Source organism: Abramis brama (assembly GCF_963993115.1).
Source record: "Abramis brama genome assembly, chromosome: 21".
Classification (NCBI taxonomy): Eukaryota; Metazoa; Chordata; class Actinopteri; order Cypriniformes; family Leuciscidae; genus Abramis; species Abramis brama.
Window position 1 is genome coordinate 34,858,559 of NC_139983.1, and position 27,397 is coordinate 34,885,955.

Genomic DNA, 27,397 nt, shown 5'->3' on the forward strand with positions numbered 1-27,397 from the left:
GGCTGGTTGTGACATCAGCGCCATTTTGGTCGTGTGTTGTGATGGAAGCAGCGAGAAAATCAGAATCCGACAGAAAAACAACGAAAATCAGACCCAAATCAGACAAATTCAGACCCGAGAGAGCAGATTCAGCGATTCAGACTGAGTCACATCGAGAATCAAACCGAATCGGCACGGGAGTCATTTAGATCTGCAATAACAGGTTTGATTTGAACTAAAACACATAAACACTTCAGGCATTTTAATATTGTTCGATGTTGTAAATTGTACCAGGGTTTTATATGGTATATTATTAATGAATTCTTTCATGTGTTGTCGATTTGGTTAAAAAACAGCATCTAGCGAATCTACCAAACAAACGTCCAATAAGATGAATGAGAATAATTAATACTGTAGAATCACCTCAGTGTCTCGTTATTGCTCTGAGTATGTGCTGTCAGATGGGGAATATTGAGGGAATAAACGAGTAAATACCGCAGAAGAGCCACAAGTGGTTTTCCTTCCGAATGATTCCGAGTCATTCCGAATATTCAGATGAAGATCCGTCATTCCTGTGAACTTTAGCTGGAAGAGTTGTGATGTTTTACAGCAGCTGGTGTCTATTTTAACAGCTCAACACTGACCTCTGACCTCTGACCTCAGGTCATCATTTCCCTCAGAGGTTCATCTGAAGTAACAGAACGATCATTCGGAGTTATCTGGTGTTTAATACTGTTCTCAATACGCTGGCTCAAAAATGTGATTTATACATCATTCCTGTAACATATTTCTTGAAACAATTTAGTTACAGATATTTTTTAAACGTTACTACTTAGAGATGATATTCAGAAGTAACGTTCCCATAATACTTGATGGAATAGAGAAAACATTACCATAATGCTTATCTAACGTTCACATAACCAAGGGAAAACCTTTTAAAACATTTAAAAAACTTGAGTTTTGACCATTCAGAAAATTCAGCCGAATATAAAGCACAACAGTCTGTTCCGGAAGTTAAAACTCCATTCATTTTCTCCATAGGGAAATAGATTTTTTTTATGATAATTTATAAATCTACTGTGAGCTACGAGGATGTCAGTCGATGGTGTTTGCCTCTGTTGAATCCGACAACCCACATTATTTCAACTTAGTTTTAAAATAATCGCGGAATTCGTGTTGAAAACTACATTACCCATGATGCTGTACAGTAAACCCACCAATCAGAGAGTCGCCACAATCAAAGCTCCGCCCACTCCCGTGAAGCACTGTCAATGACGTAATCGAGTCGTTCTCTCTACGCTCTCAAAATACTTGTATATATACATATTTTGCAATAAACTTATTGTATATATATGTGTGTGTGTGTGTGTATATATATATATATATATATATGAGCAGTTTTATGTTTCCCAATTGTTTTTAATTCTATTATGCTGATTTTTGCATATTTTTTGCAATTGTTTTTAATTCGATTGTGATTTTCTTGCTAAATGGGATTGTAGTTCTTTCATGTAATATTTGTAACTCGACACCCTTGCCTCATTTGGTATGCGCGGTTCTATGAATATGCAAATGAGCCCCGCCTCCACTCACTCACTCAGTTCAGAGATCCACTGGTTGACGATCACACGTTGATCTGATTGAGACTGTCTTTGGTTCACTGCAGTTTTAAGGAGAAAATACTCAGCAATGCTGTCGACTTACATTTACATTTAGTCATTTAGCAGACGCTTTTATCCAAAGCGACTTACAGATTAGGACTAAGTTAAGCGAGTCATCATGAAGAGGCAAAAACAACGCAAGAAGTGCTCAAAATACGAAGTTCAGGCATTATTCAGAGTAGCATAAGCCCGATAAGCGAGGTTTTTAAAGGGAAAGGGAAGGTTTTTTTTATTTTATTTTTTATTTTTTTAAGAGGTTAAGACTTATGAATTTACACATGGTTTGTCTTAAAGCATATTAAAAACACCACATAGACACATAAACAAACACTTTAACAAAGACTTCTATTTAAAAAAAATAGAAAAAGTGGGCGGGGACTAATGTGTCTCGCGTCTGATGAGGTTTGCATCATTGATTCTGTGTGTCACAGTGAAGCTGCTGTGATCTAAATCTGTGAATCTTCCCCTCTTCAGGTCCGTGTCGCTGCGATGGCTTCGCATCCCTCCTCAACATGACAGATTCCCGTGCGTCGGCTCCGTCTGGACTCCATGATGATTTATGGACTGATCCCTCAGGAGTTACACGAGCAGCTCCTGGACCAGCAGAACTTCCAGAGCCGGACGCGTGGCGTGGAGCAGCTGAAGAGCCTGGTGGCGGAGCTGGATCTGCAGCAGGTTTCCTCCGCCAGCGTGGACGAGTTCATCCAGTTCTTACGCCGGCTTCTGGACGACAGCAACTTCAAGGTGTTGTACGGCACCTTACAGCTCCTGAACCTGCTGATCGAGAAGCTGGACCGCGACGTGGACCGGCACTACCGGGAGATCGCGGCGGTGACCGTACGGGCACTGGGAGACTCGCGTAACGTGGCCCGACGCGAGTACATGCAGGTGTTCAAGCACTTTCATTTCTCAATGCTTTATATTTCGATTATGCTGTTCGCAACGCTTCACTGGATTGTAGTTCGTTCCCTCACTAAAGCTGGTCAGTTCACAGGCCTCGTATTTTTGCTTTTTTGCTTCAAATCAAAGATCGTGACGTCGTGATTCTCCTCGTGGCTCGTTGGCTTATAACGCTTTAAAGTCTCCCGTAGTCAAAAGCGGCTTTCGCACGGGGTAGTTATAGGAACGAGCCACCAGGGTGGTTCCCCGAGAGCTAACGGTTCCAATAGGAACGTTTTCCTGGTTGCGTTCGCACCGCTAGCAGGAACTCTGAAGTGACGTGAGACACGCTTGTTGTTGAGACTTTTATTTTGACGGCGCTGAGAACGCCTGAACACACAGCGCTCTCATTCTCCTGTTCATTAGTGTACGATCTGTCTAGTCCTGTCTAATACGTATATAACAGGTATACTGGGAACTGTAATACAGAGAAGTAGACAGTAATGAAAAGTTATTAGCGTATGGCGTGTGTTGATGTCCAGTGTTGCTGAGCAGAAATATGTTTTGCTTGTTCCCCTCAAAGTCGCATTGGATTTTCTCCTCAGCGTAAAGGTTTAGAGGCTCATCCATCACTGTTTTCCATGTTCGTTGAGTTAGTTTCTGGAGTAAATATATAGGCTATAATCTTTATTTAAATTAATAATGGCGGGTGCTGGTGTTTCGCGTGCGTTCGGCCAATCAGCGAACACTAACGTCACGGGTAGTTCCTATAGTGCTGGTTTAGACTGACTCTAATGTTCCTCCAAAAGAGTTCCTAGAACTAAAATCGTTCCTAGTTCCTGCGGTGCGAACACGCCGACATCCGGGAACTTCCGCCAATAGTTCTTGGAACCATGAAAAGTTCCTCCGGTGCAAAAACTCCTAAATTGTATCCCTTAAAACTAATTTTTGATCCCCAAAATTACATATTTAAACGTTTTTCCTTGAAAAAAATGTCTTCATGCCTTAAAATATCATGAATGTAACTCGACACCCTTGCCTCATTTAGTATGCGCGGTTCTATGAATATGCAAATGAGCCCCGCCTCCACTCACTCACTCAGCTCAGAGATCCACTGGTTGACGATCACACGTTGATCTGATTGGTTACAAGGTAGTTTGTGACGTCAGAAACACCAGCGATTTCAAAGCGTGTTTTTGAGACTGTCTTTGGTTCACTGCAGTTTTAAGGAGGAAATACTCAGCAATGGAGTCGACTTATGAATTTACACATGGTTTGTCTTAAAGCTTATTAAAAACACCACATAGACACATAAACAACATTAAAAGCTGGACTTACACCACAGGGGGACTTTAAGAGTTTGATGATAACTATGTGTGTGTGGCGCAGGTGTTCCGGCAGCTGATGCGGGCGGTGGGGCCGCGGGCCGTGCTGGAGCTCGTCGTCGCTCAGCTCCGCCACAGGAACTCCAGGGTTCGGGAGGACGCCATCAACATCATCACCGCCGCCATGCTAACGCACCCGCGCAAGGACTTCGACATCCCGCGGCTGTGTGCGGAGGCGGCGCCGACGCTCGCGGACGGGAAGAGGAAGGTGCGTCATGCGGCTCTCGAGCTGTTCGCCGTGTTGGACTACTGTCTGGACACCGGGAAGAAGCAGCCGCTCATGAAGGCCGTGGACCGCGCGGAGCTAACGGGAGACGCGCAGGGCCTCATGGCCGCCGTTCAGGCGCGACGCGCGCGGCACATACTCCCGCGGCTAGCGGCCGACGGCACCGTGGAGTACGCGCTCGTGCTGCCCAGACCGGGACACCGACGCCTGCCTCACCTGGGCTCCGGGGCCGATCTGGACTGGGTCATGAACGGAGGACGGGCTCCCGGGTCACGCGGCCCCGCGGACGCCGAGCTAGCGGATGACGCTACGACGCACAGGAGGATCGTGAGCGCCGGAAAAGGGAAGAACAAACTGCCCTGGGAGAGATCGGCTCTCACGGCTAACGGGAAGTCACATGATCAGGTGAGCCATGACATGAAAACAGCATCAGATGTTGATTTAATAAAGTCATGTGGTTTTTCATCATTAACCCTATAAAGCCTCAAGCCTCTAAGGGCCTGTTCACACCTGGCCACTTCATGCGTTCGTACAGATCGGATAGCTATCTGATATATCAAAACAATTCCATTTACTCCCGGTCACATAAATGTGTTTTTCGCAAAACGGATATAAATCCGATCTTCAGTTCCCGCGCTATAAGCAGATTTAATGGAGTTCACGTCACTTAAATATCTTGAATGTAACTCGACACCCTTGCCTCATTTAGTATGCACGGTTCTATGAATATGCAAATGAGCCCCGCCTCCACTCACTCACTCAGCTCAGAGATCCACTGGTTGACGATCACACGTTGATCTGATTGGTTACAAGGTAGTTAGGTTAAATAAACTGCTCTATAAAAAAAAAAAAGATTATTATTTCACTTGTCAGGCTTTACAGGGTTAAACCGATGTTGAAATATCATGCAATTATGAAGCTGAAATGAAGTGCTGTAAACAAGTGTAAACGCGATGGACTCACTGGAGGTGGTTTATGTTCTGGTGTGACGTGAGTGTGTGTGTGTGTGTGTGTGTGTGTGTGTGTGATCCGGCAGTGTTTCCCAGCAACACTCTGGAACACACAGGATCACTAACAAACACCAGCGGCACACAGAGGACTTCTGAGCAGTGTTTCCCAGCACAAATATCCAAACATTACTAAATCAAGACATTTACTGGAGAAGCAAAAACACTGAAGATCAGAATAAAGAAGTGAGTTTGAGCTGAAAACAAGAAATATCTGCCAATGGGGTCAGAAAAATAAAGTGAAAACAGGATTATGTTTCTGACTGTTGTTTTCAGCTCAAACTCACTTCATTTTGATACATTTTCCAGAAAGCAAGACTCAAGATCTTCAGTCAGTTTGCTCCTCCAGTAAATGAATCTTGATTTGAGAGTGTTTGGATATAACACTGAGGAAGAACATCATGTTTTGCAGTGTCTACAGATAATAATTTTCTGTGCTTGTGTGCATGTTGGGTCGGTTTTCAAGCATTAAAACTGTTTTAAGGTTCTTCTGTTGATCTCATGCAGTGTCAGTGTCGATCAATCACTTTCAGTGGTTTTGATTGGAAACTCAAGGATCATGTGTGTGTGTTGGTTGATGTCTCGGCTTTATTCCAGCAGGTTTGCAGTGAAGATTCGTCCTCATCCACGAGACTCCGTCAGGACGCCGGTGCCAAATACAGTAGGAACGCCCGTTTCATGTTTTCACTGCAGATCTTATTCACATCACCTGATGATCTTATGATTGGTTCTTCTGCGTGTCGTGTTTCAGAGATGCTTCATAATGGACTGAACACGGCTCTATTTCCCAGAGATCCCCTCATCCGTCCCTCGCGGGTCAAAAAGACCCGAAGCCCTAAAAACAATTTGTCCAGAAAGCTTATTTTATTTCATTTTGACACTTTTTTTGTCTATTTTTTAAACGCAATTTTTTGGAGATTTTTAAAAAAAAAAAAAAAAATTTCCAGGTCAAAATGACCCGAGGGAAGGATGAGGGTTAAATCGACTTTATTCATGTGTAAACAGCGTTAAACAGAAATAACATGTCAGTAGCGTTAATGAAGCCGCTGACTGTCTTGTGTTCTGGTCCAGGTCCGTCAGAAGCTCTTCCGTCTCCGGGCCGGACGCACCGGACTCTGGGTCGACTGCGACGCAGCGGGAGCTTGGATTCGGATCCAGACGTCTTCAAAACAGCCTCTGAGCCTGAGAAAGGTGACGTCAGAAGAACACGCTCGGCTCATGTGTGCTTCTTTATACTTATTATCTCTACAGACTGGTCTCTACAGCTGGTCTCTATGAGTGACACCACTAGAACACTGGATTGACCAATCAGCATCCAGGCCTTTATTAATGCGTTCACACTATAATGTTAAAGCGCTGTATAAATGAAGGAGACTTGACTTGAGTGTTTCTGGTTGGTTCCTCAGGGTTGAGGAGCAGTCGTCTAGATCCTCCGGGCTCGCTCCTGCTGCCCTCGTACCCGCTGACGGCTCTGGCAGGACCTCTGACCCCGAGCGCTCCCCAGCGAACACACGCCGAGCCCGCGCTCGCGCTCTCCATGTCCAGCACGTGGCCCAGCAGACGAGACGACAACACCGGTCAGAACACACTTCCTCTCACACTGCAAAACAAGATTTTCTTACTCAGTATTTTTGTCTTGTTTCCAGTCCAAATAACTAAAAATTCTTAAATCAAGATGGATTTACTAAAGTAGTGAAATGCCATCAGATATTATGTCTTGTTTTCTGGGGGAAAAAGTCAAAATGAAGTGAGTTTTTGCTTAAAACGAGCAAAATGATCTGCTAATGGGGTCAGACAAATATTCTAGTTTTCCATTTGAATAAAGATTATTATTCTGACCCCATCGGCAGATCATTTTGCTTGTTCACTGCTTTTGATTTTTTCCCCCCAGATAAAAAGACATAAAATCTAATGGGATTTCACTACTTTAGTAAATCCATCTTGATTTAAGAATTTTTAGTTATTTGGACTGGAAACAAGACAAAAATACTGAGTAAGAACAGCATTTTTTGCAGTGCACGGCTGTTAGGAACTAGTTAAAGGAGTCGTTCACTTCAGAATATCTCCTGATAGTTTACTCTTCAGGATGTTCATGTGTTTCTTTCTTCAGTGGAAAATCATTCATTTCTTTTCCACTGAAGAAAGAAACACATGAACATCTTAGATGACGAGGAGGAGAGTAAATCATCAGGAGATTTTAGTTCTGAAGTGAGCGACTCCTTTAACGGCAGTGTTGATCTCCAGCTCATCAAAGTCTCGCTGAATCAATCTTTACGTTGAAACGACACATCTTCCTCTTCTCAGGTGAGGTGATCTCCAGCAAACGCTCTCCTCTGCCTCCTCGTGCCCCGCGCCGGAGCCGGATCAGCGCCAGAGCCTCGTCGGATCGGCTCGATCAGTCCATCAGCGCCGCAGGAGAACCGGGTGACGACCCGCTGGACCGGCAGGAGGTGAGCGAGACTCGGCGAGAAAAACTAATAGAAGCATAGTTATGTCATTATTCAAAGTTATTACTGTGCGAATTAAAATCTTCAACACAAACCAGTTGAGAATTTTAAAAATCGCCAACCTTTTGGTCTCTCTCTCGAATCCAACACTGAAGAGAGTTAAACTGCAGTTCATCCACTGGCCACTAGAGGCCGGCTGCAGAAGAGACTCAATCCCATAGACCCGCATGTTAAAATGCTCAACTTTACAGCAGAGATAAACATGTTCACAGTCTGGTGCAAAAAGTGGGTTTGGTCTATATAGCTAATGTTGCCCTTCATGACGACTGTGAGGGGGTGAATTATTTTATGACTCATCCGTATAAATTATATTAAGCCTCAAATTTCTGCATAATTAAGGGCGTGGCCACTTGAGTGACAGGTGGATTGTCGCTGATGTCACTACTAGCCGTTTGTCTGCTGTCTGTTAGCGTCACGTCACCTCAGCTAATCCGCCTCGCTGCACATTTACGTTTATCCGGGAGTAACGCGCGGCCAAGATGGCTCCGGCTGGCTCCGCCCACTTTAGGCTTCAGAAACGCTCTTCAGGAACACTACGGGTGACGTCACACACACACTACACCCAGTGTTTCATACAGTATGGTGTCCGCTGATCCCAGCAGCCGTTGTTAACATGTTATTTCCCCTATACACTGCACTTCGGCACTAGGCACTACTTTTATATGGCATGTTTGGCCTGAGGATTAGCGCATGCGCTGTTCTATGTATGTGTCGTAACAGTGGTCATGCGAAACTTTGCTGTGCACTAAACTAAGTGTCAACTATAAACGTAGTGTTTATTTGGAGTGACCCCATGACCCCGGTCTGTGCTGGTGTTTCAGATGCTGAACTCCCTGCGCTCGCTGAGGAACAGCGCGGCGAAGAAGCGGGCCAAGGTGAGCGCCAGCGGCTCCGACCCGGACCCCGACAGCCCCGACTCCGCGGTGAAGCTGGAGCTGGTTCCCGATTCCCCGGATCAAACGTCCCGGTCCGTCACGAGTCCTCTGAGCGAGAGCGGCCTGAGCCTGTACTCGCCCACCTCCCCCACCGGCACCAGGAGCAGGTCAGACACGGGTCGACACCAGGGCCTCGATTATAACCAGTGCGTCGCACACACGTCACGTCTCCCTCGTTTATACAGCGCTCTAACAATATAGATCACAGCAGCTTTACAGTGATAACAGGAGATTACAGTAACAGAGACTGTTCAGGCTTTACAGCAGATCTAGAATAAAGTTATTGTCCAGATAAAGTTGATTCACTTCCGTTGTAAAGATCATTAGTGATTAGCTTAGCGGCCGCTAACACACACCGCTCTCACTGAAACCCTTAATGTGTTCCGGCCGCTCATTCACACACAGTGTTTGGAGCTCGAGAACGCAAACCTTGAAACAGGTTCCAAGTTGCAAGCAAATTATATTCTAATAATAGAAATATCAGTAGTGGATGCGCTGCTGTTGAACACTTCCTGTGGGATGCTAATGTTTGCTCAGCGCATGATAACAGCAGAACTCATGCTTTTAGAAAATATTTGCGCGCAAATAATGAATGATCAATAAGGCATATCGGTTTCCATTAAAAATATAAAGCAATTAAAAATACTAATCGGCCAGTGGAAAAGAATAAGAAAAATTGATCTGAAATGTATTTTATACTATTTTATTTATTTATTCAAAAACAAGGCAAGGATGGGCTACTAAATGATAATTTAGCATTAGCGATGTAATGCGACTCACATCCGTATCTCATATTCTCCTAATGTCTTGCATCGTTAAACATGGCATCACGTGGATGAATATGCATATGCAAATGATATGCAGATGAGGATATGCATAGTAAAAACGAGGCGTTGTAAGCTCATATATGGATATTTCGGGGAGGAGACGCATGTGAACACAACCTTCCTCTGACTGGGGTTTATAAAGTGGATTCTGCGCAGGTTCTGGCGTACGCTCGGGTTTATAAGGCTGAATATTTTTTAGCGTACTCCATTTTTGGCTTTCATCGCACGTACACTTGTAGTGAGGATCCGACGCACAGTTTTATAAACGAGAGCCCTGATGAACACCCGGCATTATCATGACACTCATGTTCAGTTCACTAACTCTCCTTCCTGCCCGCAGCCCTGTGACCTCTGCTGCGACCCCACGAGTGGCATCAGGAGCACGTGACCCCAGCGCTCAAGGTGCGTATGTGAACCACGGCTTCTGAAAGGAATTGAAAACACTGGAGGTCTGGATTCGGATACTTGTTATAAAATTAACATTTCGATTCCTCTTATCGAAATTAAGAATTGGAATCGATAAGCAGAATCGGTATTGTTAAAATTCAAACGATACCCAGCCCTAGTCACGTGTCCTCTGTGTGTGTGTGTGTGTGTGTGTGTCCTCAGGCGTGACGCAGCAGGATAAGAGCCCTTCTGATGGGAATGTGAGTGTGGTCGGTCAGAGACTCGTTTACTCAAACAGGCCGTTAGATGCAGACGAGGAAAAGCCTGTGGATATGACATCATCACCGCAGATCCGAGCCGCCGGCCGCGAGCCGCTCCGCGCGCTCAGACCCGCTAAAGGTGAGCGCTTTATAATGTGTCTGATGGAAGTCTCTTCTGCGTTTATTTGATCAATGATGCTGAAAATTCAGCTTTGATCACAGGAATAACGCGATATATCAGCCGCATTATCGGTATCGGCCGATATATGATCATTTTTAATGTTATCGTTATCGGGCCGATAAGAAAATTTGGCCGATATATTAAGGCTGATAAATAATGTATTATTTCCTTCAGCTGAGACGCTTCAGATGCGACTGTTCAACATGATGCTTTTAAATGGCTTGAAATATGATTGGAATCACTTCAAAATAGGAAATACAGTTAAAGTGCAACATGTGCAGCGCAAGTCTGTCATATCGGCACCATAACATTATAATATGGCTTTTAATGGTGAGAATTGTATTTTTGTAATCAGGCTCTCAAAAATTATGTAAAAATCTGTATTTAGATTTATCAGCCAATATATCGGTTATCAGTTTTCAAATATAAAGAATTATCGGTATCGGACAAAATGTTCATATCGGTGCATCTCTATAAATTACACTTTACTATATATTCACATAGTAATTCAGTAATGTTCACTGTTTTACTTTATTTCTGATCAAATAAACGCAGCTTTGGAGAGCAGAAGAGACTCTTTCAGACACATCGAACAGTCGTAATGAGTGCATGCGTTTGCCCAGTAGTGTATATGATGTCATGTTGAGTAGTGTGAAGACGTTCTGGTGTTTCCTCCAGGATCGCATCAGCACACGGCGCAGTCCTGCATGTCTGAGGGCGTGATCGGACGAGGTCGGTTCACTGTTTTACACACACTGATGATCTGAAGCTCTTGCTGCTCTCGCCCTTCACTCGTCTTCTTCCCTCGTTTCTGCAGGAGTGTTTGGCTCTGTCGTTCTTCCCAGTCATCCCAGTGTGGCGTCTTCTCCTGACCAGGCCGACTGGTCCAGTAGAGCGGCCCGTGAGCCTCCGTCTGGCGTGTTCGGACACGCGTTCACCAACACACACTGCGACTCCGATGCCAGTCCTGAACCCGAGGAGCCTCTGGTGCGTCTCACACCGGCTGTGCCAGCCCGATCTCATCCCAAGGCGTCATATACTGACGCTTTTGACATTTCGTCTACATCCAACGCACATGGCACCCTTTAGCGTCAATATGAGACGCAGATAGATATAGGCCAGAAGGCGCCTCCTAGCGGTCTAACCCTAACCCTACCCCAGACCTAAACCTACCCATAACCGAACAAAGCTCTGTGCGTCTCATATTGACGCTAAAGGGTGCCATGTGCGTTGGATGTAGACGAAATGTCAAAAGCGTCAGTATATGACGCCCTAGGATGAGAATGCGTTGGCTGTGTTTACATCCAAACCTGACAAAACTGTAATATGGCATAAAACGTTTGCGAATAAAGCAGCGTTTCCATCTCATGTGTTCAAGAGAACAACATCATCACTTCCTGTGAAAAATATCATTAATAAACTGTAAGTTTCTACAATCGGTCTCTTTTATGGAAGCTTGTTTCAGCCACAGAATGAAAAATAAAAACATAATTGCAAAAAATGTAATCTCACAATTCTGACTTTTTTCTCACAACTTCAAGTTTACATCTCACAATTCTGAGATATAAACTCGCAATTATGAGAAAAAAAGTCAGAATAGCGAGTTTATTTCTTGCAATTCTGACTTTATAACACGCAATTCTCAGAAGATGTAAACTCACAATTGTGAGATAAAAAGTCACAATTATCTTTTAAAATGTTTTATTCTGTGGAAGAAACAAGCTTTTCTTCATGAGCGAGTGTGTCTCTGAGCGTCAGACGAAACACAGTAAACGCTGTCGTGTTCTCTGGCGTTCGGATGCTGGTGTTCGGGAACACACTCGTGTGTGTGAGACGCTTCTGGAGGGAATTACACCAAATCATTCTGATCACACACTTTCAGAAACACCAAACCAACATTAGAGATGCTGCGACGCCATTGGTCCACTGGTCACTCCAGTTATCCAATCACAGGTCACATGAGGGTCGAGGGATTTATTCAGTAAATGTGTTTCCATCGTAGTTTATGTGCAGGACTTCTTACCGGATAAAAATGCCTCAACTGAGCTTATCTTGGCATCTCGATCCAGCTTTCTTGTTTTATTTGCATAAAAATGTGTGTGCTTCACCCGCTCATTGGAGTCACATGATGTGTGTGTTACAGGAGAGGGTAAAGCTGTCTAAGTTTGCGAGCGACAAGATGCGTCAGCGTCGTCTAGAGCATCAGGACCCGATGAGACGCCGCACGACACACACACTCCTCGATGATGTGAAAGGTCAACACCAGTGACAGCCACCACCATTTTATTTTTATTATCCTTTATTTAACCAGGAGAATCACATTGAGATATTGCTATCTCTTCTTCCAGAGAGTCCTGGTCAAGACGGCACATAAAGATTCACACAAAAGAATCACAAAATGACAATTTACACATTCAAAATTAAATAAATCAAATCAAGAGAAACAATTGCAAGTGTCCTTTAAAACACTGTGCAAGAGACATTTAAAAGTGCTCAGGTTTGGAAGTGCATCTAGATTAAGAACATTTATTTTGCAATTCATTCCAAGCCCGAGGAGCATAAAAAGAAAAAGCACATTTACCAGATTCTGACGATATCTGTGGGACTTTGAGCCGAATATGAACCAGATGTTGTGCGATGACTATTAGTGTAATTTCTGCTTCTGTTTTCCAGACGAGACCCTGAACGGGTGCGAGTCGCTCTCGGATGAGTCTCCCTCCAGTCCCACAGGACCACAGAATCCAGTGAAAAGTCTAAGCCCCGCCCACCAGCCCGCCCCCCCGCCCGGCCCGCCCAATAGAAACGCAGCGCCGAGACTGAGACGCACGTCGAGTCTGAACCGAACGCGAGCGCTGGTTGCACACAGCTCCGGTGAGAGAGTCGTGATACTGTAGAGGCATTTATAATCTTACAGAAGATTCTATTTCTAATAAATGCTTTATTCTTAATCTTTCTGTTCATCAAAGAATCCTAAAGAATTAAAAGTGTCACGGTTTCCACAAACATATGAAGCCGCACACTGATAATAAGCTCCTGGCAAATTCATGAACGTCATGTCGGATTTATTTCCTGTCGATAGTGTTGGGTATCGTTAGAATTTTAACGATTTCGATTCTTATCGATTCCTAATTTTGATTCCAAAAAGGTAAAAAAATAACAAAGTGGATGTTTGAGTCCGCCACTGAGGTTTGTCTAATGTAATCCCGTGTGTCCTTCAGATGAGCTGATTCCTGGGAGCCCGAGGAAAGACGGGCAGGATCCGGCTGAGCTTCGGCCCTTCTCTAAACCGGAGCTGGCGCTGACTCAGAGCTTCCGGCTGCTCGCCTCGGACGACTGGTGAGACTCAAGCACGCGGTCACATGGGATGGGCGATATATCACCGTTTACGATTATACTGGTAAAAATTCTCCTCACGATAAGAATTTGTCCCGCGATAATAACGAGGAACTATTACTAGTACTTCGAGATAATAACTCCTCGAAACTCTGAACACAAAATACTGCCAGATAAAACCATAGTTAAAATCATTCACAGAATTTGGTTACGCGGTTATTAATATTAAATAGTCACGTGACATCTCTAATTAATATTCATTAACCGAGCTTATATTCATTCATATTCATTCAAATATTCATACAAAAAAAACGAGATACTTATTTCTAAACGAGGAACTTCCTCGACAGTCTGTAATTGAGTTAAAGTCCACATCGCCCACCCCTGATGATCTCGCCACTGTTCAGCTCTGACGGGCTCGAACCGTTCCGTCTAATGTGTTGTGTTCATGAAGGGAGAAGAAGATCGAGGGGCTGAACTTCATGCGCAGTCTGGCTCAGTATCATCCGGACGTCCTGGCGAGCCGGACTCACGACGTGTGCCTCGCGCTCATTCAGGAGGTCAGTCGAATATCTCCTCGTTTACTCACGCTCAGCCTGTCCTGATCCACTGCGGCGCTTACTCTGCGCTTACTCTGCGCTTACTCTGCTCTTACTCTGTGCTTACTCTGCTCTTACTCTGTGCTTACTCTGCTCTTACTCTGCGCTTACTCTGCTCTTACTCTGCTCTTACTTGCTCTTACTCTGTGCTTACTCTGCTCTTACTCTGCTCTTACTCTGCGCTTACTCTGCTCTTACTCTGCGCTTACTCTGCGCTTACTCTGCTCTTACTCTGCGCTTACTTGCTCTTACTCTGCTCTTACTCTGCGCTTACTCTGCGCTTACTCTGCTCTTACTCTGCTCTTACTCTGCGCTTACTCTGCTCTTACTCTGTGCTTACTCTGCTCTTACTCTGCGCTTACTCTGCTCTTACTCTGTGCTTACTCTGCTCTTACTCTGCTCTTACTCTGCGCTTACTCTGCTCTTACTCTGCGCTTACTCTGCTCTTACTCTGCGCTTACTCTGCGCTTACTCTGCTCTTACTCTGCGCTTACTTGCTCTTACTCTGCTCTTACTCTGCGCTTACTCTGCGCTTACTCTGCTCTTACTCTGCTCTTACTCTGCGCTTACTCTGCTCTTACTCTGTGCTTACTCTGCTCTTACTCTGCTCTTACTCTGCTCTTACTCTGTGCTTACTCTGCTCTTACTCTGTGCTTACTCTGCTCTTACTCTGTGCTTACTCTGCTCTTACTCTGCGCTTACTCTGCTCTTACTCTGTGCTTACTCTGCTCTTACTCTGCTCTTACTCTGCGCTTACTCTGCTCTTACTCTGCTCTTACTCTGCGCTTACTCTGCGCTTACTCTGCTCTTACTCTGCTCTTACTCTGCGCTTACTCTGCTCTTACTCTGTGCTTACTCTGCTCTTACTCTGCTCTTACTCTGCGCTTACTCTGCTCTTACTCTGCGCTTACTTGCTCTTACTCTGTGCTTACTCTGCTCTTACTCTGCTCTTACTCTGCGCTTACTCTGCTCTTACTCTGCTCTTACTCTGCTCTTACTCTGCTCTTACTCTGCACTTACTCTGCTCTTACTCTGCACTTACTCTGCTCTTACTCTGCGCTTACTCTGCTCTTACTCTGCGCTTACTCTGCGCTTACTCTGCACTTACTCTGCTCTTACTCTGCTCTTACTCTGCGCTTACTCTGCACTTACTCTGCTCTTACTCTGCGCTTACTCTGCGCTTACTCTGCACTTACTCTGCTCTTACTCTGCGCTTACTCTGCTCTTACTCTGCTCTTACTCTGCGCTTACTCTGCACTTACTCTGCTCTTACTCTGCGCTTACTCTGCTCTTACTCTGCGCTTACTCTGCGCTTACTCTGCACTTACTCTGCTCTTACTCTGCGCTTACTCTGCGCTTACTCTGCACTTACTCTGCTCTTACTCTGCGCTTACTCTGCGCTTACTCTGCACTTACTCTGCTCTTACTCTGCGCTTACTCTGCGCTTACTCTGCACTTACTCTGCTCTTACTCTGCGCTTACTCTGCACTTACTCTGCTCTTACTCTGCTCTTACTCTGCGCTTACTCTGCACGTCTGTCTTGTTTCCAGTCCTAAAAATCTTAAATCAAGATGTATTTACTAAAGTAGTAAAATCCCATAATATTTTTATGTCGGGGAAAGTGAGTTTTTTCTTAAAACAAGCAAAATGATCTGCCGATGGGGTCAGAAAAATAATCTTAATTCAAATGGAAAACTAGATTATTTTTCTGACCCCATTAGCAGATCATTTGCTTGTTTTAAGAAATAAACTCTATTAATCTAGATTTTTCCCGCAGAAAACAAGACTTAATGTCTAATGGGATTTTACTCATCTAGCAAATACATCTTGATTTAAGATTTTTTAGATATTTGGACTGGAAACGACAAAAGTACTGAGTAAGAAAATCTTTTTTTTGCAGTGTGTTATGTGTGATGTGTTATGTGTGATGTGTAATGTGTGATATGTAATGTGTGATGTCATTTCAACTTTATTTCTGTAGAGCTTTATACAGTACAGATCGTTTCATAGCAGCTTCACAGTGATAAACAGAAAAACAACAGATTTAAAGTGGCACTATTAAGGTTTTTTCATATATATTATCATTCGTGCTTCGAGAAAGCTGTTTGTGAGTGTAAAAGCTCTGCAAAGTTTCAAAGATCAAGGATAAATGGAGATTGTCTCCTAAAAGAAAGAAGTGATTCTGAACTGAAACGAGTCGTCAGTAATTCAGTCTCACTTCCTGCTGTAGGTTTGTAACTCATTTGCATAATGCCCGCCTCTGGTCTTGATTGGCTGAACAGCGTCTCTTGGCCCCGCCCTCAAACACTGACGTTTATCTGAGACTGGAAGAGTTTGGTTTGTGTTGTTCATGTGGAGAAGACGCTGTTTTCTGAGATTGATACGGTCAAACCCACGCCATCGTCACTGTTCGCATCACTGTGATCAAGAGCTGAGGTTCAGATATGATAATGAGCGTTTGCTTTCCGACCAATCAGAGCAGAGCAGCTCTCAGAGAGGCGGAGCTTATAGAGACTGAATCTTCGATGGAAGCGTTTCAGACACTGAGAGAACAGAGAACAGAGCTGATGTGCAGTGGAGATCATGAGGACATTAGAGTTTATTGCGTGTGAAGCTGTTAGAGAAGTCCAGCAGAACGACATCAGGAGCTTTATGATGGCATACAGGGCACTTTAATGTTGCAGAATCCATCAATGAAAGCTTGTTTTGCGCTGCTGTCCAGCTCAGTGTATCCCCTGATCTCTGCAGGTGCGTAACCTGCGCTCGGGCGTGTCGCGCGTGGCGGTGTCGGCGCTGGGCGAGATGTTCGCGGCGCTGCAGAAGGGAATGGACCAGGAGCTGGACGGGGCGGCACGAGTGTTGCTGCAGAAAGCCGGAGAATCCAACGCCTTCATACGGCAGGACGCGGAGCGAGCGCTGGAGCGCATGTGTGAACACTGCTCTCTGACCCGCAGCCTGAGCGCGCTACTGACCGGAGGACTGGGGTGAACACACACACACACACACACACACACACTGCTCTCTGACCCGCAGCCTGAGCGCGCTACTGACCGGAGGACTGGGGTGAACACACACACACACACACACACACACACACACACACACTGCTCTCTGACCCGCAGCCTGAGCGCGCTACTGACCGGAGGACTGGGGTGAACACACACACACACACACACACACACACACACACACACACACACACTGCTCTCTGACCCGCAGCCTGAGCGCGCTACTGACCGGAGGACTGGGGTGAACACACACACACACACACACACACACACACACACACACACACTGCTCTCTGACCCGCAGCCTGAGCGCGCTACTGACCGGAGGACTGGGGTGAACACACACACACACACACACACACACACACACACACACACTGCTCTCTGACCCGCAGCCTGAGCGCGCTACTGACCGGAGGACTGGGGTGAACACACACACACACACACACACACACACACACACACACACTGCTCTCTGACCCGCAGCCTGAGCGCGCTACTGACCGGAGGACTGGGGTGAACACACACACACACACACACACACACACACACACACACACACACTGCTCTCTGACCCGCAGCCTGAGCGCGCTACTGACCGGAGGACTGGGGTGAACACACACACACACACACACACACACACACACACACACACTGCTCTCTGACCCGCAGCCTGAGCGCGCTACTGACCGGAGGACTGGGGTGAACACACACACACACACACACACACACACACACACACACACTGCTCTCTGACCCGCAGCCTGAGCGCGCTACTGACCGGAGGACTGGGGTGAACACACACACACACACACACACACACACACACACTGCTCTCTGACCCGCAGCCTGAGCGCGCTACTGACCGGAGGACTGGGGTGAACACACACACACACACACACACACACACACACACTGCTCTCTGACCCGCAGCCTGAGCGCGCTACTGACCGGAGGACTGGGGTGAACACACACACACACACACACACACACACACACACACACACTGCTCTCTGACCCGCAGCCTGAGCGCGCTACTGACCGGAGGACTGGGGTGAACACACACACACACACACACACACACACACACTGCTCTCTGACCCGCAGCCTGAGCGCGCTACTGACCGGAGGACTGGGGTGAACACACACACACACACACACACACACACACACACACTGCTCTCTGACCCGCAGCCTGAGCGCACTACTGACCGGAGGACTGGGGTGAACACACACACACACACACACACACACACACACACTGCTCTCTGACCCGCAGCCTGAGCGCGCTACTGACCGGAGGACTGGGGTGAACACACACACACACACACACACATACACACACACACTCACACACACACACACTTACACAACAAGCTTCTGTTATGCTGTACACATGCTAAGCGTGTGTGTGTGTGTGTGTCTGTGTGTGTGTCATCAGTCACCTGAGCTCTGTCGTGCGTAAGTGTGCGGCTCAGCATGTGTGTGTTCTGGTGGAGAGAGCCGGTGCCGCTCGTCTGCTGTCCGGCACCAAAGACCTGACCGACCGCATTCTCCCCGCCGTCTCCAAGCTGGCACAGGACTCGTCTCAGGAGGCCAGGTGAGCCAGGGGTCAGGGGTCAGAGGTCAGAGGTCACTCACGCTCTCAATCCCAATCGAGGTCAGGAATCGGATACTTGTTATAAATTTAAAATTTCAGTTCTTCTTATCGATTCCTTTGTGAGCATTTCAATATGAGTTTCAACAGTTCAAGCGGGAGAGATTCTGTTTTCTTTTCTGCAGGCGTGTGTGACTATAATGTGCAGCTCTTAAAGTGACAGCAGCCTAATATTCCGCTCTATAATAACGCTAATATTCCCGCTCTATAATAATGCTAATATTCCCGCTCTAATAATGCTAATATTCCCGCTCTATAATAACGCTAATATTCCCGCTCTATAATAACGCTAATATTCCCGCTCTAATAATGCTAATATTCCCGCTCTATAATAACGCTAATATTCCCGCTCTATAATAACGCTAATATTCCCGCTCTATAATAACGCTAATATTCCCGCTCTATAATAACTCTATAATAACGCTAATATTCCCGCTCTATAATAACTCTATAATAACGCTAATATTCCCGCTCTATAATAACGCTAATATTCCCGCTCTATAATAATGCTAATATTCCCGCTCTAATAACGCTAATATTCCCGCTCTATAATAACTCTATAATAACGCTAATATTCCTGCTCTATAATAACGCTAATATTCCCGCTCTATAATAACGCTAATATTCCCGCTCTATAATAACGCTAATATTCCCGCTCTAATAACGCTAATATTCTCGCTCTATAATAACGCTAATATTCCCGCTCTATAATAACGCTAATATTCCCGCTCTAATAACGCTAATATTCCCGCTCTAATAACGCTAATATTCCCGCTCTAAAAACAACGCTAATATTCCCGCTTTATAATAACTCTAATATTCCCGCTCTAATAACGCTAATATTCCCGCTCTAATAACGCTAATATTCCCGCTCTAATAACGCTAATATTCCCTCTCTATAATAACACTAATATTCCCGCTCTATAATAACGCTAATATTCCCGCTCTATAATAACGCTAATATTCCCGCTCTAATAACGCTAATATTCCCGCTCTATAATAACGCTAATATTCCCGCTCTATAATAACGCTAATATTCCCGCTCTAATAACGCTAATATTCCCGCTCTATAATAACGCTAATATTCCCGCTCTAATAACGCTAATATTCCCGCTTTATAATAACTCTAATATTCCCGCTCTAATAACGCTAATATTCCCGCTCTAATAACGCTAATATTCCCTCTCTATAATAACGCTAATATTCCCTCTCTATAATAACGCTAATATTCCCGCTCTATAATAACGCTAATATTCCCGCTCTATAATAACGCTAATATTCCCGCTCTAATAATGCTAATATTCCCGCTTTATAATAACTCTAATATTCCCGCTCTAATAACGCTAATATTCCCGCTCTAATAACGCTAATATTCCCTCTCTATAATAACGCTAATATTCCCGCTCTATAATAACGCTAATATTCCCGCTCTATAATAACGCTAATATTCCCGCTCTAATAACGCTAATATTCCCGCTCTATAATAACGCTAATATTCCCGCTCTATAATACCGCTAATATTCCCGCTCTATAATAACGCTAATATTCCCGCTCTAATAACGCTAATATTCCCGCTCTATAATAACGCTAATATTCCCGCTCTAATAACGCTAATATTCCCGCTTTATAATAACTCTAATATTCCCGCTCTAATAACGCTAATATTCCCCGCTAATATTCCCGCTCTAATAACGCTAATATTCCCGCTCTAATAACGCTAATATTCCCTCTCTATAATAACGCTAATATTCCCTCTCTATAATAACGCTAATATTCCCGCTCTATAATAACGCTAATCAAACAACAGAAGACAGTAAATCCACTCGTTCTTCACTGAATAACTTTTGTAACTATATTTGTAATGTATATTTTATTTATAAATTGCAGTGTTACTTTAGTTTCTGCACCTGAATACATAAAAATCTTAAAACTCTGTTTATTTCAATCGTATCTTTGTTCAGTTGTGTCTATGTGTTGCGATTGCTAATTTTGAATGTGTTCTTGTTTAATTACTGAGTGTTTATTGTCTTTAATAATGCTAAGTTTATATTAGTTCAGGGGTGCCCAGTCCTGCTCCTGCACAGCTCATCTCCAGCCCTAGTCAAACACACCTGAAGCAACCAATTAACATCTTCAGGATCACTAGAAAAAGAAAGGCAGGTGTGTTTGATTAGGGCTGGAGATGAGCTGTGCAGGAGCAGGGTTGGCCGCCCTGTGCTAGTTCTTCTTCTCTGGTGTGTTTAAAGCACAGGCAAACGCTCTTTGTGTTCGAGTTCTTCAGCCTGTGGATCTTGTGTTCATGATATTCAGACACAGTCACATGTTTTGCGATAACACTAAATGTGAATGATATCTACGTTTTTTTTAAACCTTTTTGGAATCGAATTCGGAATCGGAATCGTTAGAATTGACAGGACCCCGACCGTACTGATGTGTGTGTGTGTGTGTGTGTGTCTCAGGTACTTCGGGCGACGGATGCTGCTGTTTCTGTCCTCTCACCGGGACTTCGATAAGATGATGGAGAAGTTCGTCCCGGCTAAAGACCTGCCGGCCATCAGGGACGCCGTCTTCACTCTCAAGACCAAGGTGTGCGTCAGTCGTGTGTGTGTGTGTGTGTGTGAGAACACCACAGCTCGTCTGCAGGGCTCCACGTTAACTCGTGTGTTTGGGTGTGTTTCAGGGTTTGGGTGAAATGCCTCAGGACGCTCCGTCAGCGCGGGGCAGACGCTCTCTCATGGGCAGCGGGATCGTGCGCACCTCGTCCCTCACACGCGACCCTCTGACCGCCAGCAGGTACACACACACACACACACACACACGTCTGTCTGACTCTCACACACACACACACACACACGTCTGTCTGACTCTCACACACACACACACACACACACACACGTCTGTCTGACTCTCACACACACACACACACACACACATGTCTGTCTGACTCTCACACACACACACACACACACACACACACACACGTCTGTCTGACGCTCACACACACTCATCTGTCCATGTCTTCGCAGAGACTCTGGTCAGTCCGTGAGCAAAGCGGCCGTCCACAGTCTGGCGGACAGAAGCGAGTACGTGGCGCAGATGAAGACGCTGCTGAGCTCCAGAGACTTCCGGGAGAGGATCAAGGCCCTGGATCAGCTGGTGTGCGACTGCGAGGAGAACCCGTCTCTCATCACCGGCAGCCTGTTCCCGGTAACTGATCCGTGTTAGAGAACTGAACCTTGATAGTGATGATGATGATGATGATGAAGATGATTGATAGTGATGATGAAGATGATTGATAGTGATGATGAAGATGATGATGAAGATGATTGATAGTGATGATGTTTATGATGATTATGATGATGATGGTGAAAATTGATAGTGATGATGATGATGGATGATGATGATGAAGATGATGATGATGATGGTGAAGATTGATAGTGATGATGATGATGATGATGAAGATGAAGATGGTGAAGATTGATAGTGATGATGATGATGATAGTGATGATGAAGATTGATAGTGATGATGATGAAGATGATGATGTAATTGAGATGATGGATGATGATGATGATGATGATGATGATGATGGTGATAGTGATGATGATGAAGATTGATGATGATGATGGTGAAGATTGATAGTGATGATGATGATGATGATGATAGTGATGATGATGGTGAAGATTGATAGTGATGATGAAGAAGATGATGATGGTGAAGATTGATAGTGATGATGATGATGATGATGGTGAAGATTGATAGTGATGATGATGATAGTGATGATGAAGATTGATAGTGATGATGATGAGATGATGATGATGATAGTGATGATGAAGCTTGATAGTGATGATGATGAAGATGATGATAGTGATGATGATGATGAAGATTGATAGTGATGATGATGATGATGATGATGATAGTGATGATGAAGCTTGATAGTGATGATGATGATGAAGATGATGATAGTGAAGATGATGATAGTGATGATGATGATGATGAAGAAGATGATGATGATGAAGATTGATAGTGATGATGATGATGATGATGATGATAGTGATGATGAAGCTTGATAGTGATGATGATGATGAAGATGATGATAGTGATGATGATGATGAAGATGATGGTGATGGTGTGCGCAGGTGTTTGACGCTCTGAAGGCTCGTCTGCAGGAGTCCAACAGTAAGGTGAACCTGCGGGCGCTGGAGTCTCTGCAGTCCATCATCTCCGTGCTGAGGGACAGCCTGGCTCCAGTGCTCAACATCCTCATTCCTGCCGTCGTGGACAATCACCTGAACTCCAAGAACAGCTCCATCTCCACCGCGGCGCTCGGGGCCGTTCAGGCACTCATGCTCAACATCGGTGGGTGACTTTGTGTTCGCAACATACAGCTGTCGACTAAACCTGCTCACTGTAGCAACTGTGTGTTTCCAGACAACAGCCTCCTCCTCCAGCCCTTCTGCTCCAAGGCTCAGTATCTGAGTGGGAAAGCTAAACTGGATATGATCGAGAAAGTCGCCGGTGAGTCGAGTCGCATTAAAAGAGAATGTTGTTTTCAGGCTCTACGAGAACAGGGGTTTATGCTGTTTTTATGTCCATATTCTCCATTGTTGCGGCTCCTCTCTTCCCAGTCTGTCAGTAACGCTCTGTTTACTTCCTGTCTCTATGAAGCCCCTCCTTCTGAAAAGCACACTGTGCTCTGATTGGTCGGCTGGAGCAGTGTGTTGTGATTGGTCGAGCGCTTCGAGTGTGTTTGGGAAATGTCCCGCCCCTTACCATAACCGCCAGTTTAGCACACTACTAACTAACTCAACCAGGCCCCGCCCCTTTATTCTGCGCATTAATTATTATAATGAGGAACATTGTGACGTGTTCGTTCCCGGAAGAAACTCGAGATACAGTGAGTTCAGAAACACTGACACTGATATAGAGGAGACAGGGTTTTTCCTACATTGAAAATTTTTTGGCGGCCGCCAAAACGATTTTTTGTCCCGCCAAAGCCTTGTGAGTGAAGCAGGCTACTGACGGAGTGACGGGAGAGAACGATCACAGCGCCCCACCGCCGCGCAGGCACTCTCCGTCTTCAGTTCTGTCTTTGCTCTCTCCCTCGCATCAAAATCAACTGATCCTAAAGGTCGGAAGACCGAATCCATGTTTCACGTGGTGCATTCGGAGAATATTTTTGCTGAATTAGCGCTGGGTCTGCCAACTCTCACGCATTCACCGTGAGACACACGCAATTGACACTTTTCACACGCTCTCACGCCACACATCCATTTTCTCACGCACAGAAAAATCGCGAAGCAAAGAGGACACGGAGACCGACAGACTAGACAGAGCAGGTTACTTATGATATAAAAGAATCTCAGCTCTCAGATTCTGTCACTTTTATTACGAAATTCAGACAATAAATACCGTTTTGGCGCTTGTAAATGTGACGCGACAGATCCCTAGCGGCACATGAACCGATCATCTCTAGCTGATAGTAAATTAACGTTAATCACGAATGAACACCGTTGAAAGATACAGTACAACTTACCGAAATTTATATTCCTCATGCATAATATCAACCAATCAGTCAAACAAAGGGGTCAATAAAACAGCTGGAGAACAATTATGTCACATAACATTTACCTCAGGAAAGCCATTTAATGATCATAGCCTAATATAGGATAGGCACGTTAGTTGGCTAGAAAAAAAAGAGCTATAGAGAGTATTTTGCTAAATATGTGTACTATATTGCATATTTATTATATATTTACTTAAATTATTAAATAAAGTTGTTATTATAATAAAAAAACGCATTATATTTCATTTGTGTTATTTTTAACCTTAAATAATACTACCAACTGATAGGGCTCTCTGTTACAGCATTAGGTGATTGTTTTTTTTCTAGAGAAAAATGAATGCCTATCTTGTGTAACCTAATATTTATCCAAATGAGTCAATATTAAATCAAATCACAATTGAACTGGAATAATAAAAAAGTGTAGCTTACCAGAAAGTGTACCATGTTAACATAACATGTTGTCACTAAACCAAACAAGATTCAGTTAGGTTTTACACCCCCCCATGCCATAATTTAGCCTTAATAATCCACAGTATGTATAGGCCTATGACAATGTGTAGTAAATTACCTATAAAATCATTTAGTTTAAAGTTAGACTGGAGTGAGATGAAACTAGATCAAAGCACAAATCAAGCTGTTGCTAGCTAGCTGCTAATTTTATATGGTAAAAAATTACACTATTACACATCTTAACGCTACGTTTTTAATGCTACTTTTTAATTTATATGATTATACTAAAATAATTATCAGGCCTATCAAAAAAGGATTTTATCTTTCAAAACGATGAAAGCCAGTCGTGGAAAAATCACAGCTTTTTTTGCAAAGAGGGCAAGAAAGGATGACAGTGAGAGTGACAGGTAATATCTGTGTCTGATAATTGCATAGTCTATATATAATTTGGAAGAGGTTTAAAATTAAAATAATTCTCAGCCACAGTCTGGAAGAAAATGATGGCCCCCCCAAAAAATAAAAAAATAAAAAGAATGAACAACCAAATATTAACAACGAGGAACAAAAGAAACAAACATCAAGGTAAAGATATAAAATAAGTTGTAATCGCTTTCTTTTACTATCTAGCCTGACAGTGATTGTTTTTTCATGAATAGATAAGAAAAAAATCACAAACTGTTTCTTTGTATTTATTTTAAATTTAACATTTATTGTCAATATTGGGCTTGCGGATCATGTGGGTACTAGGGTACTCTTTGCTGTGTGTGGATGACCATGTCGGTCAGCCACCACCGAAGACCAATTTTGACCCAGGAAAAACCCTGGGAGAACTGGAGCGCTCAGGGTTCGTACAGAAACTGTACAATGAAATTCCAGGACTTTTCAAGCTCTACTTTTTTGGTTTTCAAGGACAACAATCAGAGATCTCACTAATCAAACAATATCTTCAGGATTTTTAAAACTCACCTTACAGATATAAGGCATCCAAAGTACAACTTACAACGTATTTAATAATATATATTAAATACAAAGTTTATAATGGCTATTATTGTTCAATAATTAATATTTTATATTATAATTTTGGCGTACTTCGTATCTGATGGGGGTTTAATAGATGGCCTGCAGTGTTAATTTTGCGTGAAAAGATTCTATTTATGTTTTTGTTTTTTTCGAAAAAATTAAATTTCATATATATATTGTATTTAAATACGTCAAGCACTTTTCAAGTGCCTCTTTGTAAATGTGTCTGTTTTCCAGGACTTAAATTTGAAACAGTCAAACTCCAGTGCTTTGATCAGCTTGTACGATCCGTTAGCAGAGCTTGTTCATGAACAGCAGCATCACACACTGAGCTCGGATGATGTGAGCGTGACTGTGCTGTGTGTTTCAGAGCTGGTGACGGAGCTGTATCCTCGTAAACCGCAGCTGGTGGAGCAGAAGGTTCTCCCGTTCTTCTGGAAGCTTCTCGGCTCCTCCAGTAACAGCGGCAGCATCAAGATGGCCGCCGCTAAGCTAGCCGAAGCGCTTCACACACACATGGGCCGGGCGCTGGTGGAGTGCGCCGCCTCACAGCCCGCTAACATCCAGTGTGACCTGAACGAGCTGCTCCGGGCCCGACACACACACTCTACCTGAACACACACACTCCTGCTCCCACACAGTGCCTCACGCTCGCTTCGTAAGAGAGAAGCTCGACTAGCTCGGTCTGACAGGATCAGGGTTCTCGAGTCACGTGATCGAGACTACAGAATGTAATCTTTAAAATGCACAATAATATGTTGTTTTGTAAGGTGTGCTATGAAACATTTCTAAGAGATGTGTCGTTATTATTATCAAACTTTGTGCAGAATCTTTTGTACTGTATGATAGCACAGTATTAGCTGTACAGTTTACTGTATGTTCATGCGACGACTCGACGATTAAGTGATTATGGTTCTGTTCTAAGTGCGACCCGTCTTAGTTCTGTTGCATGATCAAAGTCATTGAGAAATAAAGCGAAAAAAGAGGAAAATATCACACGGATCGATGCCTCTATCAGCTCTGGATGTGAACCGCTGTATTTGTGAATGTGAAGCTTTATAATAATAATAATAATAATAATAATACAGGTGAATTCATGTCCAGATGTAGTTCTCAGTTTAGTGCCAGTCATTCCTCAACAGCCTTTATGAGATACACATTAAATTATATGAGAGAGAGATTTATCTATATAATAAAGTGTCTTATTTCTGTAAACACTCGTGCTGTGAATGATTGTGATTGAGTCAAATTACTGCTTCTCCATTATTCTTCCTTACATGAACATATATGAGCTTAATAATGAAAAATCTACCTTTTTAAAATAAATTATTCATATATTGATACTTGTAACTTTAACAGTTCAGTGACAAACACCAAAGACATCAGCAAACCAACATGACAATTAGAATACAGTTCAAATATACCATTTATTTATTTATTTTTAATGCAAGTATACTATAAATGTGTGAATCTAACATGAGGTGTTTAATCCTTTTCGAAGTTTTCTGGTCTAGATATATTCAAGTATAAAT

The 27,397-nt window shown here is 44.0% G+C and overlaps 1 protein-coding gene and 1 long non-coding RNA gene across 3 annotated transcripts in view; one reads left to right on the forward strand and one right to left on the reverse strand.

The window, feature by feature from the left end:
• Nucleotides 1–27,082, forward strand: togaram1 (TOG array regulator of axonemal microtubules 1). 2 transcript variants are annotated; one of them, XM_084096136.1, is made up of 24 exons: nucleotides 1–202; nucleotides 2,115–2,528; nucleotides 3,909–4,535; nucleotides 5,735–5,798; nucleotides 6,209–6,328; nucleotides 6,544–6,714; nucleotides 7,442–7,587; nucleotides 8,466–8,686; nucleotides 9,747–9,808; nucleotides 10,016–10,192; nucleotides 10,913–10,966; nucleotides 11,052–11,221; nucleotides 12,378–12,489; nucleotides 12,908–13,105; nucleotides 13,453–13,570; nucleotides 14,022–14,127; nucleotides 16,915–17,150; nucleotides 18,616–18,774; nucleotides 21,291–21,417; nucleotides 21,512–21,624; nucleotides 21,858–22,038; nucleotides 22,969–23,188; nucleotides 23,261–23,347; nucleotides 26,236–27,082. In XM_084096136.1, the coding sequence occupies exons 2-24, from the start codon at nucleotides 2,190–2,192 to the stop codon at nucleotides 26,478–26,480; spliced, it is 4,053 nt and encodes a 1,350-aa protein (XP_083952262.1). In that variant the 5' UTR covers nucleotides 1–202; nucleotides 2,115–2,189; the 3' UTR covers nucleotides 26,481–27,082. The 2 variants fall into 2 exon arrangements, with proteins under 2 accessions (XP_083952262.1, XP_083952263.1); XM_084096137.1 differs by having other exon boundaries at nucleotides 20–202; nucleotides 5,738–5,798.
• Nucleotides 1–27,397, reverse strand: part of LOC311071685 — a 307,177-nt gene that overhangs the window by 25,921 nt on the left and 253,859 nt on the right. The gene's annotated exons all lie outside the window — the stretch shown is intronic.